General features: G+C 37.4%; 1 protein-coding gene and 2 long non-coding RNA genes across 5 annotated transcripts in view; 1 reads left to right on the top strand and 2 right to left on the bottom strand.

The window, feature by feature from the left end:
• The window catches only part of LOC135165369 (uncharacterized), a 53319-nt gene that overhangs the window by 30203 nt on the left and 663 nt on the right, over positions 1-22453 (top strand). The window contains exon 3 of the long non-coding RNA XR_010299507.1: positions 17594-17721. This is a non-coding gene — a long non-coding RNA (uncharacterized LOC135165369). The remainder of the gene's footprint in view (positions 1-17593; positions 17722-22453) is intronic.
• On the bottom strand, positions 604-21901 carry LOC135165368 (uncharacterized). 2 transcript variants are annotated; one of them, XR_010299505.1, is made up of 4 exons: positions 21771-21901; positions 15567-15740; positions 2142-2544; positions 604-1918 (listed from the first exon to the last, which is right to left on the bottom strand). It is a non-coding gene; the product is annotated as an uncharacterized LOC135165368 (long non-coding RNA). The 2 variants fall into 2 exon arrangements; XR_010299506.1 differs by having other exon boundaries at positions 2142-2419.
• LOC135165365 (uncharacterized) lies at positions 18639-21739 on the bottom strand. Of its 2 annotated transcripts, XR_010299500.1 has the most exons (5): positions 21446-21739; positions 21157-21325; positions 20378-20640; positions 20069-20193; positions 18643-19822 (listed from the first exon to the last, which is right to left on the bottom strand). XR_010299500.1 is itself a non-coding variant. In XM_064126593.1 (4 exons), exons 1-4 carry the CDS (start codon positions 21514-21516, stop codon positions 19816-19818), a joined length of 510 nt encoding a protein of 169 aa, XP_063982663.1. In that variant the 5' UTR covers positions 21517-21739; the 3' UTR covers positions 18639-19815. The 2 variants fall into 2 exon arrangements, 1 of the variants encoding a protein (XP_063982663.1); XM_064126593.1 differs by lacking the exon at positions 20069-20193 and having other exon boundaries at positions 18639-19822.

Genomic DNA, 22453 nt, shown 5'->3' with positions numbered 1-22453 from the left:
ATCCGAATAATTTAATTATCGCCAGCATGATCACTCCCGAGAAACTCCTCCCGCAAAAAATGCAAAAATATTCTCAAGATTCCCTTTAGCACTTGAACATGGGCAATTTCGCGATAAAATCCAAATAAAAATATTGAAAACTCAGTGAGCGGCGAATGACAAAGAGAGGGTTTCTGACACAGAATGTCGGAGAGCAGAGTTGTGGCAAATATAACGGTCCATGGGGGAGGAAGGAGGGGGAGGGAGGAGGAGGATGAAGAGGAAAGTAGAGTCGGGCTAAAGGGGATATGCCGGGGAGAGGGCGGAGGGGTTTAGTTGGAAATCGGGGTGTCGGCAACAGCTGTGAAATGTTTATGAAGGCCCGACTAATTTATCACACCCTCGCGTTTCCGAGGACTCTAATACACGTGGGAGAGATGCACATAAATTCAGGGAGTGCGGACTTGAACGCACCAGTGTGAAAAGTGACTTTATCGCGAGAGCGGTGAAACTAGGAGAGTGAGGGAGAGAGAGAGGGGGGGTGGGAGAATGAAAGGAGGAGAAATCATCTCGTGTGTGTCCTTCTCCTCTTTGTATTGCCGGTGCAACGAGTTTACCCCGATCTATAGCGTCGTGATGCACCAGTTTGTTTCATTCCCTTATTCTGTCAAGGGAAATCCATAAATAATGGGTGAGTGGGCAATAATTTCCAGTCAACTTGGGATTTGATTAATTTTCGTGATACGTCAGGGTGAGTGAAGGTTTCTTGAATTTTGTTTTTAATGAAATTGGTGGAATGAAAATATGACTGTCGGGGTGACGATGAGATTGGAATCAATTGTGAGGAATTGCGGTGGTGAAGGGAGATAATTCATTTGTGATATTCGAGGGAAAATCAAAATTTAGTCAAAAAGGGGATGATGGCAGGTCGAATATTTGGAGCTTGTTGGAGTCTCAGGGAATTGTCATTGGAATACCTGTGACTGCTGGAAAGCTCTTGGAATTCCAGTTCCAATGTCATTTTATTTTTCATTATTTTGAGGTTGAATTCAACGTCAATTGACAACGTTAACGGACACGGTTTTTAATGACAGTTTAAATAGGCAAACTGACTGTGAATTGAAAATTCAGAAAAGATGTTGACAGGATTTTTCGGTACCGCGGGGGCTTGAAAATTGATAATTAGTTGAATATTTTAAAAATTAAGTGAATTGTTAATGAAGAAAGTTAATGAAATTTTATGCAACTCCATCATTCTCAACAATTTCAAGCTTTTTCGTTCGAAATTTCAAATATAATTGTCCAAGTTCCCAACATAGTTTTCTAAGTTTCTCATTCAAAATGGCAGCTCGTCAGCCAAACAACAGTCGAGTTCAAATAATTTAACGAAAAAAAAATTATCAGTTTCCAGTGCGACATGAGGGACAACTGGGGGAAATATCGAAGATTCAGGTAAAGTCGACCTAAATGAACTGTCGATTTTCCACCGGGGTAAGAGCAGATACGTTAATTTTGTTACTTGAAAATTGCGGAAATCCCGAAAGAGATCTATTGCCTAAACAATGGCAGACACGAAATTGAGGTAGAATTGCCGGTTGTACATGACGAGTGTCGTTTTCTAGCGTTGAATATCCGGTGTTAGATAAGACGTCCACGGAATTTGCATCATTCCCAGAGGCATTCTTTGGATCGCACAAGACACGAACATTCTCAGGGGATGGAAATGCTTCTCACTGTGACGCTCAATATCGAGGTTCTCCCTTAGATTTGCCTTGAAACTCGTCTCGTTTGCTTCCTGATATAGCTCACGTTTTACCCTTAATTAGTTGAGAGACGCATACTTCCTATGCGAAGGAGAATTATAAACAACAAAGCAAGACATCTGTGTCTTGACGCTGGAGAACTTTGGGATAATTGATTACTTCGTGACAACTATCGCCTGAAGACACATAAAAATTTATTTATTATTAATCATTTATAATTACGGTGGAGTTGTGGAAAATTCAGCAAAGATTGAATTTAAAAAATTAAAATTTTTTCCAATAAGAGAACTATTTCTTTGAAAATAATTATTTTTATTTGATTAAAAAAAATCTAGCGCTGTCAGCAGATCTTTTCTTTTCATTAATAATTGAAAAATAATCCCGTTGAATTGGTCTAACCTTTACTGTTGCCCCCAAGGACTGAAGAAATTGAAGTTTTAATCTGTGAGATTTCATTATCATCATCAGCAGTAAGCAATCTTGGGTGATCCTATTCCTCGTAGCTTGTACCTCTCCACTTCACTTCCGTTCCCTTTTCCCTAATCCTCTTTAATTATCCCTCAATCACTCGGGCGTGCACTTACTTGCCACTTCTGTGTCGGCATTCATTATTCGTCTTTAGTCGCCCCTTGGACCCTCGACTTTATTCTCCAAAGGTACTTCTTGTCTCTCGGTCTCTTACCCAGAGAAAAGAAAATACTTCAGTCGATGAAAAAATAGATTCTGCAGATGTCGAACAATCGTACGCATTCGCAAGGTATGTTCATGTAGTTTGACAATGCTAAGTCATCTGAAATCTCAACTAATTTAAAATTAGAAATTAGTAACTTTGTTTTGCGAATGTGGTTAATTTCTCCGAAGTTAATTCATTCCACCTCATGAAATATTCTCACTTTGAACATCGATTTTCAGCAGAATTAATTATTTCTCCCAGTGAAATTGAACTTTAATTTATTGAAAATGACGATAAATGGGGTTGATCACTGGTAAATTCAAAATAACTTTCTTCCGTCGAATTTTCGGTGATATAACTTCACTGTAACTATCGATTTTCCGAAATTCAGGAAATTTAACGCGAACGTTTATGGTGTATCATGCGAGGCATATCGTCATTTGTAAATTCTTTGAATAATTCATAACCCAACCCTGAGGCATTATTAGCGCCGACCAGATAGTGTACCCACAGCTTTGACAGGTAGCAACGCTTAATTTGACACCTGAATGCTCAGAGTTGATATTTAACATCCCACCCAGTCTTCCCATCATACTCTATCGCTTTTCACTTCTACCGTGTCCTTCTCTTTCTGCATCAACGTCAGTTAAACTTGGGTAGTTGCAGGTGTAACTTGCATCATCTCAGCTGTAATGATTATACACGATACAACAGAGATTGTGAAACTTTGGCGCACAGTGAGAATTCGATCGCGAAGGAGAGAAATTGCTATCGACGGCGAAGAATCCTGGGGTATCGTATTTCAGATTTTCAGGGATAGGGAATCCTTCTGCATATAAACTCAGAAAGAAAGATTATTTTTACCGAGTACTTATGTAATTGCGAAAAAATTGGAATTTTTGGGCCTCATTACGGGGGGTAACTAATGAGTGAGGGGGATGGACTGATGAGTTTATCATCTACTGAGAACAAAAATTATAATGAGGAGAGTCCGCTAGTAATTACGAACGTTAAACAAAATTATGGAAATTCCTCCCTCAAGGAATCATGTGATGGAAAAAATTAATTATCATTAAGTCAAGAGCAATAATATTGTCATAATTGAAATCTAATTTATGCTTTATACATGAGGGTAAATAATAAGTAAAGGGGAGAGATTGATGATTTTATCCTGCCCTGAGAAAAATGAAAGTCTTAACTGGAATCCGTCAGTAATTACGAATATTTTTGTTTAATTATGGAAATTCTGCCTCGCGGAAATCTTATGATGGAAAAAATTGGAAAAAATTAATAATCATCACCTCAAGACCAGGAATTTTACCGTAATTGCAAGCTAGTTCCGTAACAAATAGACCAAAGGGGAAATATCGATGTGAGTCAGACAAGCGCAGGTGGCACGAGCCGAATCATTCTTCAATGAAAATTCTTGACTTTATAAAAAAAATGTCACGAAACGTCGAACCTCGGAATGTCCTTAATAAGTACATGCAAAAGTAAAGGAGCATTTGAACCAGTCATACGATGTGAGGAATGTGACTTTACCTAAGGGAGAATCCAAAAAGAGAGAATGGCACGAGGGTGACTGTAGAATGTAAGAAAGCTTCGGTAAAGGAGAGATGAATTCGTCCCCGAGGGAGTAAGACCGTTGGCCCCAAAACTCTTCCACTTTCTTTTCATAGTTGTCCGCTTGCTGCGCGATTCCACCCGCCTCCCTTACCCACCCACCCCCCCTGGCCATTGCTGTATCTTGTCCTTTTTCACTCACTCAGAACGTCGAGTTTCCCATCCTTCCTTCAACTTGTCGGAAAACTCGTTCGGATGCTATATAACCCACCAGGAGCATCTCTATGGCCTGTAGGGTGTCTCTCAATTTTTTTTTATCATTTTTCTCTTCACCTCGACATTCTGCCGAACTATTCCACCCCCGTAGTCTTCCAACTTGAAGTCTCTTTACCTTCGGGAAAAGTTTTCTCAGTTTATCTTCAATAGATTTGCTGACGGTCGTGGATTTCAAAATTCGGTTTACGATGTATTTAGCCGCATAAGCTGTTGTGGGTAGTTTTGCGCAGGGGGGTGAGCCAATTTTTCATTTTTTAATTTGCAAATAAGGGCGGTGATCGGGAAAATTTAGCGATTGTAAAAATTTTTAAAAGGATTCGACACCTAAAATATTTTCAATTATTTATTTATAAACAGCAACAGCAAATACTTTTGAAAAACGTTCCTTCGCCTGACCGAAAACTTTATTTATTTAAAGGAAAATAACCGCAACAGTTTATAATCAGCCGCGAAAATTTTTTCCCGCCTTTTTTTATCTTAAACGGAAAATATTTATCAATAAATTTTTTTTTTATTAAATTTTAAATAATTACCTGAAATCCGAGTTTCAGCTAATTAATTCGTGATGATCGGCCGTCGCTGGGGCGATCCCTGGGTGGGATATTGGCCAACTCTCGCTGAACGAAGGATCGCCGAATCCACAGTGGGCTGAATGCTGGCTGTATCCATGAGGTTGGCAAAAAGCCGGCCTGACTCGAAGCAATGTGTTAGTCCACGTATTGGATTACAGATTTTTTTTTCTCCCCCAACTGCTCGAGGATAAATTAAGGCAGTCTAGGTAGTAGCTAATCAATGATTCAACTTGGCAATTACGAAGGTGCCTCGAAAAATTCTCAAACCCAGCCTGAACCGGCTCCCTCTCCCCCATTTCACCCCCTGAACTACCCCTTTTGGCTGGCCTCTTCCATTCCTCTTCGTTGTACAGCTGAAATATTCACGAAATTCCCTCTCCATTTTTATTTTTTTCCCTTCTCTCTGGAACTCCGTCGATATAACCTGGTATAGCCTTCCAGGTTAGTTGGGGCATTCCTCCTTATCGCACTTGAATTCCATCTTTCGAGCAATCCCGTTGGCTTTCCGTGATGTCGTGTTAAGCGCTTTATTCTTATGTCTGGAGAAAATTGAATGAATTTTTTGTTCCCGCATTTGCGAGAAATTGGAAATAATCAGCTAGGATGAAAATTAAAGTACAGCGAAGCTTCTGGTATTTCTTTCAGTAAATAATAATTGTGGAGGCGCCATTACCCGGAAGTATAAGAATTTTCCAAAGATAAAACAGAGTTTTCTCATTATTCGGAAGGCCAATTGCTGAAAAAGTGCATTTTTCGTGAATCTAATCGAGAGCTCCCAGAAATGTCAATAAATTTTTATTCACCAGTCATTAATTATCATTCAATTTTAATCACTTGTGATTGCTGGTCTACATGTTTTTCACTGTCGTAGATAGAAATATTAGAAAAGAGAAGTTAGAGTTTTCTAGAAACATTTAACCATCATCATCGTATTAATTAAATTAATGAATTGATTCCTCGGAATCAAGATAATCATTTAATTTCTCAAGACGTGAAACGATCGAACAATCGAGGTAATTACATTCTTCCCTCGCATTTCGAGGAAATGGCAAAGGGGTTAGGCGTTTTCTTATTTCCCTCGTGATAAGAGAAAAAAATAGAATGACGGAGAAGGGGGAAAAAATTATTTCACTGTTGGCAAAAGGAGCCCCAGTATCCTTGGCGCATTTTACTTTTGGTATATACAGCCTTGTAGGCGCCTCTTGCGAAAAAATTTCAACGGAATTCATTTGTACACTAGTAAAAGAGAGAAAAAGCTCTCATCCACGCGTTTCCTCCCTTCCGCCCTCTTCCTTTTTTTAGTATTTTTTATTCGTCTCCCTTTTATGTTTCATCTCAAGACATTCCCCCGGTGAGAAAATAAAAAAGGAATGACGGTGGGGGTTGAAGGGGGAGGAGACAAGAATGGAATAGACGAAGACGGAAAATATGGAGAGAGATGTTTTCTATTTTCATCCCTTACTCAGTGTAATCTTATTAAATTCTCTGTTAATGAAAAATTAAAGTAATTATGAAACAGATAAACAGATGCAACGAGATTAAAAACGGATTCTCCGTGGTGACAAGAATGATTTTATTATATACTGGAGGAGTGATTAATTAAAATTTCAGGAGAATGACATTTTTTACCGTTCGATTGGAATTTTTCGGGGTAAATTCTTACTCAATTTACTTAATGAGATTTTTTTCTCAAAGACGGGATTTTTGTTTCACTTTTTATTTATGATTCAACATTTGTTTTCACAGCAATCCAACAAATTATAATTTAATTATGTAATTAATGTCAAGTGATAATTTTTTTATATCAATTTGGAAAATTTCCTAAATCCAATGTTTAAATTTTCAAATACAATTATTTGAGGGGAGATTCAACATTAGTTGTTAACATTAGAGATATTATAAATAGTCGGGAGGTCCCTATGAAAAATGAGAGTGGATTCTCCTGGTTCTTGTTAACGCATTCATATTCGATTCATCACTCGGTCAGTGTTGAGACAGAATACCTAGTTGGTTCTATGTATAGTGAAGAGCGATTATACGACAAAGTCTAACTGACGTTGTACGCAAGGAATAAATCTCCCGTCGGGTGACACAAGTGTGCCCGAGAATTTGGAGCCCAACGTACTATATATATATATAGGTGGAAAAGACAGAGGGAGCCAAGTTATGGATCAATTTATGGGCGACTGCATTGACGATATATAACAGCAGTCGGGCCTCCCGCAATCTTTCTCACCCCTTGCCAACCCCCTCCATCTTCCAACGATGAAAAAAAGAAAAATAATAATTTAATAACTCACACTGTTACGGGTCTTGGAGAATTGATGTTCAAGTCATTTTGCAAATTCTGAATTAATTATTACCAATAATACTCAATTACCGATTGAGTGTAATATATGTAGTCACATGAAATTCCGTTGAGAGCGTATTTCGTACGTGAACATCACGGACCCGCCATCGTCACAGGATCTCTCACAAGTTTTACTACGTCACGTATATTCATTCATGAGAAAGTGGATAGGGTCGTAAAAGGATTGAATTTTTTAAAATAACGGAATTCACCACACGGGCCATTCCATGATCGATTCAACACATCGAGAATGGGAGACAATCGATATTCTCATGATTCGTGTAATAATTGATATTCCAATTTCGGTGATTTCCTCGAGTTTTAATAATAGAAATTACCGAGAGACCTCTAAAAATTGTCCTGACGATCAGGAATTTTTGCGAACCTTGTAAGACAATTTTTAAGGTACCTTCAGTACTTTTCCTTGAATAACAAAATTGTCTTGTGATTACCAACAAATTTTGTAATATTCTCACCCTGTGGTAAATGAAATAATAAACCTGTTTCAGCCTTTTGGTAATGATTTTTCCATCTGCGGACTATTAAAAATTACTCTGCTGTCCTCAAAGAGAATTTCATATTCAAAATGTTTATTAAAAAAACACTTGAATTGTAAATCGCTTCCCCCATGATTTGTCAATTCACAGAACAATCGACCCCAATGCGATAATTATAAAAAATCTCGTGATATCCCTCAGCATTTTTTGAAAAATTCCGTTGGCTTCATCCCCTCAATCCGACCACGTCTTTCTTCAATATTTTTCCGCCAATTTTTTCCACCCCCCAGCCGACCAATGACGAAACAGGGAATATGGAATGATGGAAAAATGGGAAATAAGGCGCATTATCCATTCGTCACGTTTCCCTCATGTCCCGCACCTCGGGGATGACAGCTCGTCATCCACCTCATCCCCTCTATTCTATTTTCGCGAGTTGTCTTTTTTTTTATTATATCTTATCAGTGAAAGTAGTAGGTAGTAGTTCACCTCTTAGTTTTCAAAGTCCCTTCTACCTGCCGTCACTCAAACGTACGAAGCCCATTAGTCTTTTTCCACCTCAAGGGAAATAAAAGTAAGAGGAAACGTTGCTATGGGATGACACAAAAAAGGGGGCGTGTGTGTCTCCGTGGAAAATTGAGACAAAGGACGAGATCTGGAAGGAGATTTGGGAGGGGGGAGGGAAAGACACGAGGTGTGACAACGTAAATCCAGTTGTGTTGTTGACCAGATTTTTATGGAAATGGCAAATCGAAATTCGGAATGTGAATGTGAGGTAGAATATCCTATCGATATTGTAAATTTTGTAATTAATGATGTGTAACTTCATAAAATTGACTAAACAGCACTACAAAATTTGGAGGTTTATCATTTTTTATTTGAGTTTAAATGAAAAATTGATAAAAATCTTTTGAAAATTCCTATGTAGATCAGTTTATTTTATTGCGCCTTCCTTTATTTTTTATTCTGCGACACAGTAATTTTTCGGTACCTCATTGTAATTAGTTAATGATGAACGCCGAATATAGCCGATTATTACCGGCACGGTGGGCTTCGTCATGGGAAGTGTTGCACAAGACTTTGAATTTTAACGACGCCGATATAGAAGTTTTCCTAAGCCGATAAAGAAATTTTATTACGAGATTATAAGGCCACACTAATTTTTATCGGACTCACACTATAAAAATTATCAGATTTTTCACTCCGTCTAGGGCCCATTTGGTTCCACCACAGGTTCATTCCTTAACAATTCAAATCCATATTTGATAATCTCTATTTAACGTGATATTTTCCACCCAAATAAGTCATTCGTTAATTATTAACAAACATTCATTCGATCATATTCCATTCATGCTCTACCATTCGTTAATAATTAACGAATCTCTCCTGAAATAAATAAATTATTCTACCAGTGAAGATGAGGTCTGAACAGTTAAGGTATTCATCCCACCGTGAGGAACGATAAAAAAGTTAATAATAATCGTAATACTGGTAATCTCGCCGATTATGCAATTCCTAAGAAGAGAGATATGTCAATAAAGTACGAGAAAGAGCGACTCAATATCATCTCTCCTGTTTGAGCTACGTCAGCTGATCCAGGGTTTTAGGTTCAAGCTGATTGTTCTCATTATGGGTTCTCTCATCATCATAGGAAATCCATGGCACGGTCAGGGAGGATTTGAAAAAATTCTCCCTGACCGCGTCATGAATACCTTCAACCTTGGGGTGAACTCCCGTGAAATTTTGCTAATTTCACTGGTATTAAGTGTCGGCTGTTCACGTCGTTTCACTTTAACCTCACACACACGAGGTCATTCCGTCGTATCGATCCGTATGAATGTGAACGTCTGTTTTTAAAATTCATTCATTCCGAATTGATCAATATGATTTAATCGGATGAGCAAATTTAGAAGACGGGAGTTCAGTTGATTTTATAGTCATTAGAAATAACATTAGAAATAATCGGATTGGACTGAGTGCATGCTATACAGTTCGAAATAGAAGGAGTTAACAAGATCATGTCATTGAAGACAAAAATATGGGAATTTTTGGTGAGGTCTGAATTTCCAAAGGCAAAATATGGTGTCCTCTGGTCGTGGCTTGAAGATAAGAGACGAAATTATCCCCATGTGAGGCTCGATGGACGAGCCAAGGAGAGACGGACAAAGCCTTTTAGTTTATTATAATGATAAATTAAATCGACTGCGACTGTCCTAAAAATGTCTGGAATTTCGACTGTCAATGGAATTTCGATTTTTTAATTAAAATATTGAGTTGATGCCGATGACACAATTAAAATGAGTGTCTCTCCGATAGAATGAAATTGCGATTGAATGTAGCATCCCAAACCATCTGTGGACATCCGGATAAAATGATTATCCCCGTGGAAATAACTCATGCTCAATATTGGATGTGAAAATTTCCTCATGTGACGGAGCACAACTTTTGATGCGGATTAAATGGAAATCAGTGAGTGGAATGATTGAAAAACAATGAAAGATCGTGTTGACAAACGATTTTTTTTTCCATTTTTTTTGTGGTATGAAATGCTCTTTAATAACGTAAACCAATGCTGTAATATCGGGCCCGATTGGTCATTGTTTCAATTGTTTCTAGGGAATGAGTAATACAAAGTTTCTAGAGAATAATAGCACTCGAGGTTCGCAAAACACTTTCTCACAAAATATTTTACCATCCGGCAATATCCCTTATGTACATTAAACCGGGAAAACATTCTGAAAAGTGCCAAGGAAAATATCACTTGAGGCAATTTGGGGGTAACATGAGCGTGAGCCCATTCCCTTCACCGTCGAATCGAATTGTGTTTTGTCCCTCTGTTGAAACCATGGTAACGCACACTAGTGTAACGCCATTGCAACGTGAAAAACCAATGGAAAAAAGTAACTTTCGTGCGATTCTACCAATTTTTGATATTGCCGTGAGGACCGATTCACAAATGAACGTAGCCCCCATGAATAAAACATTTTTTTTAGTTTTTCATTCAATGAAAAACGGAATGAAGTAGAACAAACATTTTTCGGGCAGACTCATTGTTCCAGAAGTGTTGACATAAGTCGTAAAAGCTCGTAAATTTATAAAATTAGTTTTTCACGTGCCTATTCCCTATCTCTAGTTGTCACTACTTTCAAAATCCAAATGAAACCAATATTTTCCATGAGAAATTCCGCCAAAAAAAAATTCTGACCCCCTAAGGACGTCATCTTTGCCTGATTTCCTCGTACCATGTCATCAATTAATTTCCACGGAGACAAATAATTCAGTAAAAATTACCCAAAAATTCGGTAAGTCCCAAGAGGAAACAAAGGTTCGATAAAAATTACGAAGGGTCCAACAATAGATACTGAACACTCCGTAAAAATTACAGTAATTTTTCGTAATTTTTACCGAATATTTCTCTTCGTACGTCCGAATTTCCCTCTGTCATTCGATATTTTCTTTTCAAGGGTTTCAGTACTTTTAAACTGTAAATGAAATTGATATTCTCCAACGGAAAGTACTGAAATTTATCGCATGGGGGTAGAAGGGAAGGGGCGCTTCGTTTCGGAGAGATTCCCTCACGGTTATTTGTTGAACATTCTATTGGATGAAATAGAGGAGGGCAACCCGACTATTGCATGCTAACAGCCGTGTAATTCGACGCCCCGACCGTAACCATGGATCCTTTCGTGTACGCATTTACGAGGTTTGCTTCGTTAAAACCTTGAACGTAAAAGTCTCTCATTACTGGGGGTGCGGGATGGAGTGGAGCTGTGGAAACGTTGAGAGAGAGGGGGTTGATACTGACATCGCCCTTGAATTTTCTTTTCGGTTATAATCTTAATGGCTTCCGCAAACGAAGGGCTTTTCAGCTAATGAAATCCATTCTACCCCGCCTACCCGGACAGAATAGATTATTTTGAGGTCGGCCAGTGTCAAGATGGAGGAAAATCAACGGAAATAAAGGATAACGATTCATTTCGCTCCAATAATTACGGAGATATAGTAAACTCTCTCAATATATTTTGAAAAATATGTGAGGGAATGTGTTATGGTGGATTATAATCTTCAATATTTTTTTATGGTAAAGAGGCCAAGTCAGAATACTTTTTCATGTGGTTTTTCCAAAATGGAATTTTTTTCTGTGCGGAAATAATTCTTTGTATCGAGGAGAATTCAGTTGATTTATTTTTGTTGGGTTTTTATATTGAAAATGCTCTATCTCCGTGAGTTGTAATGAAATTTTTCCTCGAATTGTTGAGCACAGATTCCAATGGGTCATTACCCTCATCCCCCTCCCCATCTCTTAAAAATCTTGATGGAAAATAACTTGCGATCTCAGGATGAATAAGAAATATACCATGAACTAGGTGCGACGTAATGGGTAATTTCGATTATAAATGGAATATCACGGTGGTGGAAGAATTCACAACAGAATTTAATTTGAAATGAGAATTGAATTGATGAGGGTGGAGGGATGATATTATCGAGGAAAAATCAGATAAATGAAATTGGCGAAAGGATTCCATTCATCTTTCTGTGATGAAAAAAAAAGTGTCATTCAAACGGACCGACAGCATTGGCAAGTAATTTCGTCAGTACTACGGTAAAAAATGAAAAGGATGTGGAGGATTTAGTGGAGTAGCACAAGCTGACAGACGTGATTACGCGTTTGGCCATTTTTTAATCCCTCTTCTGTTACCAACCCCATTTCACTCATCAAGACGTACCGTTAACAGTTACTCTAATTTTTTCTCCTCTCTCTCATGGCTTTTTTTTTCGATATGTGGTTTTTTTACCTGCCCTAGGCAGATCTGAATAAAAATGGGAGGAAAAAACGATAACGAAGCCGTCATGGGATGTCTTCGAACCACCAGGAAAATTCGAACTTTCGGAGGGAAATGAAATGACACATGGCAGAAGTATGAAATGAGTGAGGAAGGGAACAAGAGGAAAATTGGTAGAGGGAAATGGTATAATAGAGGCTGTCGTGGAAAAATTAGTGCATGGAAAAGAAGAAAATCATTTTGGACGGAAAATTCTGCTTCGAGTAGAAATACTCTGATAGCAAAATTTATTTTTACCGATATTTTTCTCCGGAAAAATCCATCGTACACGATATTGCACTCAACATGAGACAACTGCTGACTCCCAATCACTTAAAAATTAATGATAATTATTCCTAGGATCAGGTTTGTCAACCCAGGGATTTTTCCTCCTTTTTTTGAATAACTCGAGTTTAATTCGTCTGATTTTTCCTTGTCAAGAGTAAAATTTGGGTAAAATTCTCGTTTCAAAACGAAAGAAATCTTACAGGTACCAAAAATATGAAAAATAAAATTAATTAATTTTTCTATGAACTCCAACTGAACAAAATTTCACTATAAACTCAGGAATAATTTTTCTGAAGGATAAATAACATATTTTAGGGTATATGCATTGACATTGGAATTGTTCCAACAAAATTCAAGACCAACTTCGGTGAGAATAGCGAAATGCTTTCAATTCCACGAGGAAACATTGAAATTCCATTAACGCACTATGGAAATTTCAACTTCTGATGGCATATTCTCGTTGGTTATGCCCACCCCTTATGACAAAGTGCGTTATACGGTAGCAGCGGTTACGGTGGTTTATTCAACGACTCATTGATTTAACTTAACGAAATGGAAAAAAAAACTAGAAAGAGGATGAAGAAAGAAACCGAAAAGAGGACGGTCTTTTATTCCACATTCTATTGTATTCACGCAAAAGTGGTGACTGTGCATGGTAGAGTGGGATGGAGGACGGGGTGTTCTGGCGCAATAATGGAATTTCAACTTTACGGAGGGAGGCACTGAGGCCTAGGACTACAGCCCTCTGGTACTTGCTCATACATACTGCCATGTACTGCGCATACGTATATATAAATTTAAGAGGTGGATAATAGTTTAACGTCTGGGGAATATTCCTTGCGCCAGTGAATTTGCGACCTGTTGCTATGTCAACATTTGAGCTCTTTCACTTTTGTTTGTCCAAAGATTTTTTTCCGGAGGAACATGGCTTATGTGCATCAGTGTCGTGATTATTGTTCACTTAAATAGACGTTTAATTTATTCACAAAGCGACAATGACTCAGCCAAAACACAATTCAATAGCGAAGTGGTAGAACGAGACAAGTTGACTCACCTCTGAGCCGAGTTTTCGACCGATATCTCCGAATCTAATAGAGATATCAAAATTTTTGTTCTTATATTTATTGTAGCACTCAAATTTCCCCACAAAAACGGGCTTAACAAAAATTCCGCTATCTCTATTAGATTTCGAGTTATTCGTCAAAAATTGAGCTCCACTCAAAAGTGATTTCTCTAGTTGCACCACTTCGTCACTGAATTAAAAAAAAATGTTTTTTTCAAAATATTTTTTTGTTGTGAACCTGTCACATTCAATTTGTAACTATTACATCCCACGAGCAAATTTCTAACCCTCAAAAAATGCTACACTACACTCTCCTGCCGACAACATATTCCCCGCTCCATGAATAGTGTCTGACCACAGCCTGGCATTACCACTAGTCTTAAAAATTTCAAACTCTCCTCCCCCCCCCCAGTGTTTAACCAACACCAACTAAAAGCATTGGCTCACCGACATTCATATATCTTCCAAGTTCAACCGCTCTTTGACCGAGTTCATTCTATCGCCATGTTGCAAAAGTGGTGTAGTCAGTCGTATAGCCGCCATGTTTTATCCACGCGCAATAAACTCGAACATTCCGGTGGCTGTAAGAATTTCCACGGAGAGGCAGTCAAGTGCGTATTATGCCGGTGCAGTCATTAAGCTGAAAGCACTTTACGCGATATCACTCTCGTAACTGGTCATCCTAATTACATCGACGGGGGGTTCTTAGGGTTATATGATCTTGAGGGAGTGCATGACTTCACTGAAAATAACGCTTGACGAAGGAACAAGTGCTGTTGGATAGCCACAGATATTTACTAGACTTACGATTGAAAGACACAAAACTAAATAAAGTGAATTTCATTTTTGATTATTGATAAAATTTAAAAAATACTCATTTCATAGTTGCATTGGATTTTCATATTCACCAGGTGATTTCTGATGTTTTAGGAACATATGTGGGATCTTACTGTTCATTTATGGATTTTATAAAACCGGAAAGTCAGAAAATTTCCGGAATTTTAAACGATTTGAAGTGAATTCCTCGATTCATTTAAAATTTATAATGCGAATATTCCGGGTCAAATTACATTAAATATTCAATAAAATTGAAAATCTTATCATTTTCTTCCGTGACACAGTTCTGTTCCATTTTTAACGAAATTCTGAATTTTTAATGTCCAAATGTTCGCTGATTTCAGTGAAATTACGATACGATAGCCAATTTCCAAATTTTATCCACGAAAATTCCATCAGAATTTATTACCAGTCCATCTGAAAATGGGCTGAGTACAATCGGCAAAAATGGTCGTCACTCCAACGACTTTTCCAGTCCAAACATGATAAAAAAATAGATTCAATTAGCGTGACTGGTTCCCGAGATATTGACGGGTGAGACATTAATGGTCGAAGATGAGAAAAAAGTGTACGTTTATTATTCTAGCTTGAAGAGGAGTACGACGGCTTCTTCACTGCTCGTGTCATGCCCGATTATACTCAGATTCTTATCGTAACGGCCATTGACCATTCCCGGATAGCAAAGCCCTCTTTTTTTTGTATACCCGGCGGGCCGCTTTTCAAGGCGGGGGATCTTGAAAAAGATAAATCGTGACAGCCGCTTCAGCGAGCCCCGAAAGGGTCATTCTCAGTGAAAAATAGAGAATAATGCGGGTATATTAGCATGTAACAATGTGGATTAAACCCGAGAAGTCTCTTATTCGTGTGTTTTTGTGTACTTACGGGGTAGACACGTTGTAACTGTACACTAGTGAGGGCAGGAGTCTTCTTCCTTCTATTACAGGAGAGCATGTGTGAATTCTTGAAAAAAATTGCACGGTGTTAGATCTCGAGGCGTAATTAGGAGGTCCAAATAATAGAGTGGAAAATAGTTGCATAGAGAGTCAGAGATAAAATCTGTAGAAGAAAAAATAATGAGATTGAATATAAGAAATATATAGACTGTAAAAACTGACAAATTATTTTCAACATCTCTAAAATAATGCAGGAGAACGCGAGGATTTTTTGTTCATCTCAACCTTTTCAAAAATTCTGTTGAAATATTGGAAATTCATGACAATAAAATTATTCTCGGTTTTCCCCAATTTCGAGTGAAATATAATTTTCGAAAAAATATAATTTCCTTCTGTGTAAATTCTCTGAAATAATTACACCCTTTGCTCTCTACCCTCGATTAATAAATATAAATAATCAGCTAGAAAATAGTTAAATTGAAAAACCCGAAAAATCCAGCACAGAAGAAAAAAATAATTGTGGATTCCACCAAATGGAATAAATTAAAAACTGCAAAATTATTTTGAAAACTTTAATATCCTCCCAGAACTACGAATATTAATTTCTCTTTTATCTTCACAACTTCCCACAATTTCCTCGCAACACCGTCAAATTTCGTGAACTACACACTAGTAATACCGAGATAGTGACAATTCAGAACGACGAGATTATTCTCAGTCGTCTCCTAATTTCAGTTGAAATATAATTTTCGAAGAGACTCTCATATTCTGAGAAAATTCAATGTTACGCGCTTGCGTCTGAGGTTCAGCTCACCGTGAATGTGACACACGGTGGCTGAAAGCGGGGGGTGAGGGATGGGGGTGGAAAGGGGGGCTTTCAAGCCCTAGCACCTAAAGCAACAAGCTCCGCTTGCATACTAATAAGCCTCCCGAGGATGGCTGAATACTCGGCTTTAGTTTGCCCATAATGGCAAGTCCATTTCACTGGATACACGCGGCAAGTAGAAAGCCGGCTTCAGTCTCTGCTCTCTACTCTCACTCCAAAAACCCTACTCCAGTCTTCTGCATGTAACCCAGCGATCCCCCCCAACCCCACCCCCATCATATTATACTTGATACCTATTTATTTTTAGTCCAGATGGTTTTCAAAAACCACTTCTCTTTACCCACTAAATATGCACCTCTGCACCGTTTTTTTTTTCTTTTAAATCGTAAAAAAGTCAGTTTTTTTTTTCATGTCTATAGACAAATGTGGTGTTCCACTTGTTGTTCATTTTCATTTCGTAGTTTATGTTGTGAACATTCTCAACTCGTGTCAAATGCAAACAAAAGGGTGAAAATACAGTATCTCGTGGGGAAAAAAAACCGAAGGCAATGAGGAAAATTGAATAGTGCGACTGAAACGAATGCAACCGCAGACACAGTGACTGCCTGCTGCGACTACAATTTCCCCAAGCGTATCAATGAAATACATCGAATTAGATCTCCAACGGAATAAGATTTCCCAACGGTTTATAAACATACATGTCTATTGGATACGAAAAAAAAAGTGCTTCAAACACGTGAACCGAGTGCAAGTGTGGTTTACGATAAATCTCATTCTCCTTCGGTAAACAGTTCAAGGAAATTTCACATATTTGTTGAAGCAATCATATTTTATTGAATAGGAATATAAATAAAAATGAAAATGTGGAATAAGTGGATCTCTGCTTTCCATTCAGAGCTATCTACCAGACTTTTTTCTCTGCAGCAGTTGAGTAGAAACAGTAGACAGAGAAATAGAAATTGCTAAACATATTCATTTAGTTTGGAAGAGACTTTGTTTTTCTCAAAATTGTAAATTCATTGAAACGTATTATAAAACAGCGTCACGATGTTTTTTTTCAAAATTAAAAAATGCCTGACGCAACCGTAGTTTTTTCTACTTGTTACGGACCATTTTATCTCGTCAGACCATCTGAACCCACTTTACTGTACGCGTACGGTAATTTTTCTCCTACTTTTCTCTCCTTCTAGTTGATTGCTATACATTATAAAATTCCATCGCATGACCGCCATATTTTTCCGAACCAGAGAAGTTTTAAAACGCCACATCAATTCGCATTCCCGAAGTGAAGGAGGAAAGGGGCAGAGTGAACAACAAAGTAAGTGCACCTCTCAAAACTCGCCAATTCTCAAATAAAAATCATAACACTTTCTTATCTCATGTTTCCCATCCAAAAATGTTGAAAAATTGAAAAGAAAATTTTCTGAAAAGATCCGACAACTTCGGTAATTCACGGATTGAATTGTACCAGTGACAAAGAAAATTTTCTACTTGTGAAAACGATTACGCACGTATAGAGTGATTCGTACAGTTCAGTGGGATTGGGGAATAGCGCAAGAACGAGAGAAAAATAGAATGAGAAGTGAGAAAATAGGGGTTGGTGGAGAGGGAGAGTCACTGGGGATAGCGCCGGGACGTTGAATCGAGTGAGGAAAAGAACAGAAGCAGAAAACGGAACTAGAGGGGGAGGATGGAATTGTAGGTGGGATTGCGAGGGGGTATGTGTGGGGGTGGAAACGGGAGTAACAAAAGAAAGTGGGAGAAAAGGTTGGAACTGCATGTGGGGGACAAGGGAGCAGAGTTGGCGGCAAATTGAATCTCGTACGAGACGTGACCGCCTTACTTTCCCCCGGGAGCTACGTCGTGGCGTGGCTGAAAATCACGACGGGTATACGCCGATATATCGTCAATATATTATTATTATCGTCTCGCTTCACGCAATGATTTGAATTTCACGTTTGATTCGACGTTTGAAAAAAATATATCGAAAAATATACACAAAATTTATTGATATAACACTCTGGTTATTTCTATGTCCAAAAATCATGAGAATTTACGTTTTTGACACGAACACAGAAAAATTTGCGATAAAATTTCTGGTGGAAGTACTGGAACAACAATAACAACTTCTCAGTTATAAAAAATGTTTTGTTGAGGTAAAATTGCTCGCGTTCACTTCATATTTCGAACAAATGAAACAGCTTAAAACATTTTATTTTTTATTATAAAACGAGATCGTCCGCGCGTGCTACGCACGCGCCATCTTTTCCAAATCATAAGAATTGAAAACTCTAGAAAATGAATGCTCTTATTCTATCTTCGAAGTTAAAATTAAAACTCATGGAAAAAGACAATTGGGAAAATCTTAATATATTTCGATTGCTCTAAGATTGCATATACTATACAGTGCGAGGCAGCATACGGTATACAGAATCGAGAACATTTCCGCAAATTCGAGATTTAGCTATAATAGCGACAGCAATCAGTCAAGTCAGGAAGAGGGCGTTCTTAGTCTCATAATAATCTAATCTAATAATTAAAGATTTTCTAATTATTTGTGAACATCAAATTATGCGATTGAGATTATTTATTCCCTTCACATAACCAAGAACATCGCTGCTTGCGAATTTTTTTTCGTGAGTAGTAGTGCAGGAGACATTGTTGCCGCACTAAGGTGTATACCTGCGACTTACAACCGTAGGGAAGGTTCAAACTGAATGTCTGCAAAAAAATCGCGTTTTAAATTTTTATTAATGAAACCATTAACTCCAAACCTATGCCACTTGCGTTCAATAAACATTTACAGGAGTGGGACGGATTTTGAAATGAAAACAAAAATAATGTTCCAACAATTATAATTGACATTACAACATATGTTAAGAACTATGAACAAACATTAACATGAATACATCCTTTGTATCACTTATCTGTGATTCCGGAGAGCTTTATCTACTTTAATCATAAAATTAATTAGTCTTCAGTTTTCTCTGTTATATATAAAAAATACAAATGTTTAGTAATACTTTTTCTTCAAAAACAGGGCCATATATTGAAATAAATTCTGAATAAATACTAATGTTCATGAATAGATTATTATAATTCCATCTGTTTTGGTTGTTAAAGCTAAATGAGTATTAACGTTACTGCTATGAAGTTGGCAGTCTTTAAAAGTAAAAAATCAGATTCTTAAAGAGCTCAAGCTTGTCAATGTTTCATTTTTGTGTAAAAAAATAACAGTATTAAACTTGTTATAGAATTCAATTTTTGCGTAAAAAAATAACAGTGTTAAACTTGTTATAGAACTCAATTTTTGTGTGAAAAAATAACAGTTTAGAACTTGTTATAGAAAAAATTTTCAATTTTGCAATTGAACTTCCAGAGTAAATAGCCCGTCATTAAAGCTATTCAGCTTTCAGTTTCTGAAACAAAAAAGATTATCTGTTCTTAATAACTGTTTAATGAATGATTCAATGCATTTTCATTTATATTTCCATAGAAAATTTTTTTTATTAATGTTCTAATGAAAATATTATACTGAATTCTGCTTGAAACTAAGCCAACATTAGATGAAAATATTGCAATATTCTCTTGCATTGAAGGGAGAATAGTGAAAAATTAAAAGTAATTAAATTTGGATAACCATAACCATTAATAAAAAAAAGTACCTTATTCGCGACGTCCATCGCCTCTCCAGATGCAGATTCAGCTGCCCCTCGTTTGAGAATGAGAGGAGGTGCTTCGACAGCATCATCCAACTCATCTTCATTGAGGGCTACATCCTCAGTCAGGACTGCAATGTCATCCATGCTGTTAATATTCAGAACAAAACCATCCCCACGACAATCAACTCGACCTTTAATGGTCATTTTGATTCCCTCGATCAAATCTTCTCTCGGGATGTATGTTACCACATGAATGGTCATGCGATGAACCCTTGTACAAAACATGCCAGATCCATAACTCGAACCACTTACCGTGGTAATGCTTCTGAATGGCTCTTTGAGCCATCCAGTGATCTGGACTGGCCCGCGAGCAGCACAAACGTTCTCCATCTCAATTTTTTATATGAGATGACCTTCGACCTTCCATTGTCAGCTCCATTCGTAATGTTAAATGTGCCAAAGATGTCGAAAGTGCTCCTACGTGCAAATTGAAATTCTTTGTCGCTCACAGTGTCCGTTGATCGCCGATACTGTGGATTGGCCGCTTTAATAATCCCTCCAGTGATTTTTATTATCTAAAAAGTAAAATTTCAAATTTTTCATATATTCTCATAGATATTCATACAGATATTCGCATAGATATTCATATAGATATTCATTTTGTTTCCAAAACAGAAAACTGACCTAGAAAACTGAACTGGGCATTTATGTTATTTATTCGTTGATATTTTTTTTCCCTCAAGGTTCCCTACAAATAAATAACGTACGTTCTTACGTTCATTTGTTTGCAACGAACCTATCGGGAAATATTCGATAATTTCGGAGCTCTTGTGGTATTATATGCGATAATTTTTTCATAATTCTGCCGGTAGGCTATATATAAAAAAAACAAACGATAACTTAACCAAATAAACCTCTCTTCATTTCATGGCACAATTCTCTTTGCCGAAATTTGGATAGGAAAAATAATCTCCTGAATACCACTCGATCTTCAACATTATCGAGTATTTCCCTCTAGGTTCCCTACCACTCTTGTGGTATTATATGTGACAATTTCACTTTTTTTCTTTTTGAATGGAAATCACCTGTACCTGATACATCTTGATCTCATCCTTGTATTTGAGAGCATCATCCCCCGAGCAAAGTATGCGAACCCTTCTGCCATCATTGTTATTTAAAATGCACTTGTAAATCCACTTAGATGGAGACTTTGGCAACTCTCTCAGGTCTTCAATGCTGTCGACGTAGCCGATGATTTTCCTAAGAAAAAAAAATGAAATTACTCTCCGAACACGTGTCAATGATAGGTTATGATGATTGAATGCATAATAAATTTTTGAAATATGTTCATTTTTTTAAAATAATAATAGGAATACTTACATGAGTGTAGCTGCAACATTGAAATGATCAATGGCTCTGTTGGTCGTATATTTAATAGGTGGAGATGTCATGATGTTTCACGATTATAAATTATCTCCTTTTTATAATAGGATAAAAACACTCAAACACGTTGCCAAATGTGATGGTTTTTACCGGTTCATTTGTTCCAGCCCAATGTGCGACTAATATAATCGACAGATGTCGCTTCGGTTTCTGTCTTACGCTTACGCATTTTCGAGATATTTCTTCGAGAAATATCGATATCGATCTGTACACGGGTCTCCTTTTTATAATAGGACTTGAAAATATTCCAACAAAATAATACCAATTTTTTATTATTTTAATGCACCAATCACATCGCACGTTCCCGGGATTATTGACCGGATAATGCAATTTGTAATTTTGTCTGGTGTTTTAATTTTTTTTGTAATGGAATTTCAACGCTTTCTGCGTAAGTTCATTGTACACTCTGGCAATGATATTAGGGGTGGATGCTATACCCTGAAATCGATACTCTATGGAACACGTGGGGTAGTGCCATAGGCTTGTTTGTCTCGTGTCTTGTGGTGTAATGGCACGGCTGATTCGATTAATTTTTCAATCAGCAGATGGATGGAGCCGATTTTTACGATGTGTCATTTGTCAATTATTTTTTTCATGAGGCAAACAATTTAAACAAATTATCATAAATGAGAGGCCCTCAGGATCTACTCTTTTTGCAAATTTAAATTGAAATCTACCTGCAGTTTACCCCATCAAAATAAATTTCTGTAATATTTATTGCTGATATTTTTAGGGACAATATTATTATTAAATTGCGATATGATATTGTAGTGTGTGGATAATTCTAGTTGTAGAGGAAGGAGCTACACAAATATTTCATGCCTCATTACCTGTCCGACGACTTCCGATCGATTCTCGGACATCCTTGACAGCAAAAGTTGAAACACGTGAAGTAGCACAACACCCAATCGATTTCCCAACTGTCATCCAATAATCATCGACAAA

The sequence above is a fragment of the Diachasmimorpha longicaudata genome, chromosome 8 (genome assembly GCF_034640455.1).
Source record: "Diachasmimorpha longicaudata isolate KC_UGA_2023 chromosome 8, iyDiaLong2, whole genome shotgun sequence".
NCBI lineage: Eukaryota > Metazoa > Arthropoda > Insecta > Hymenoptera > Braconidae > Diachasmimorpha > Diachasmimorpha longicaudata.
Note: the sequence above shows the minus strand (reverse complement) of the source record. Positions and strands in the feature narration are given on the sequence as shown.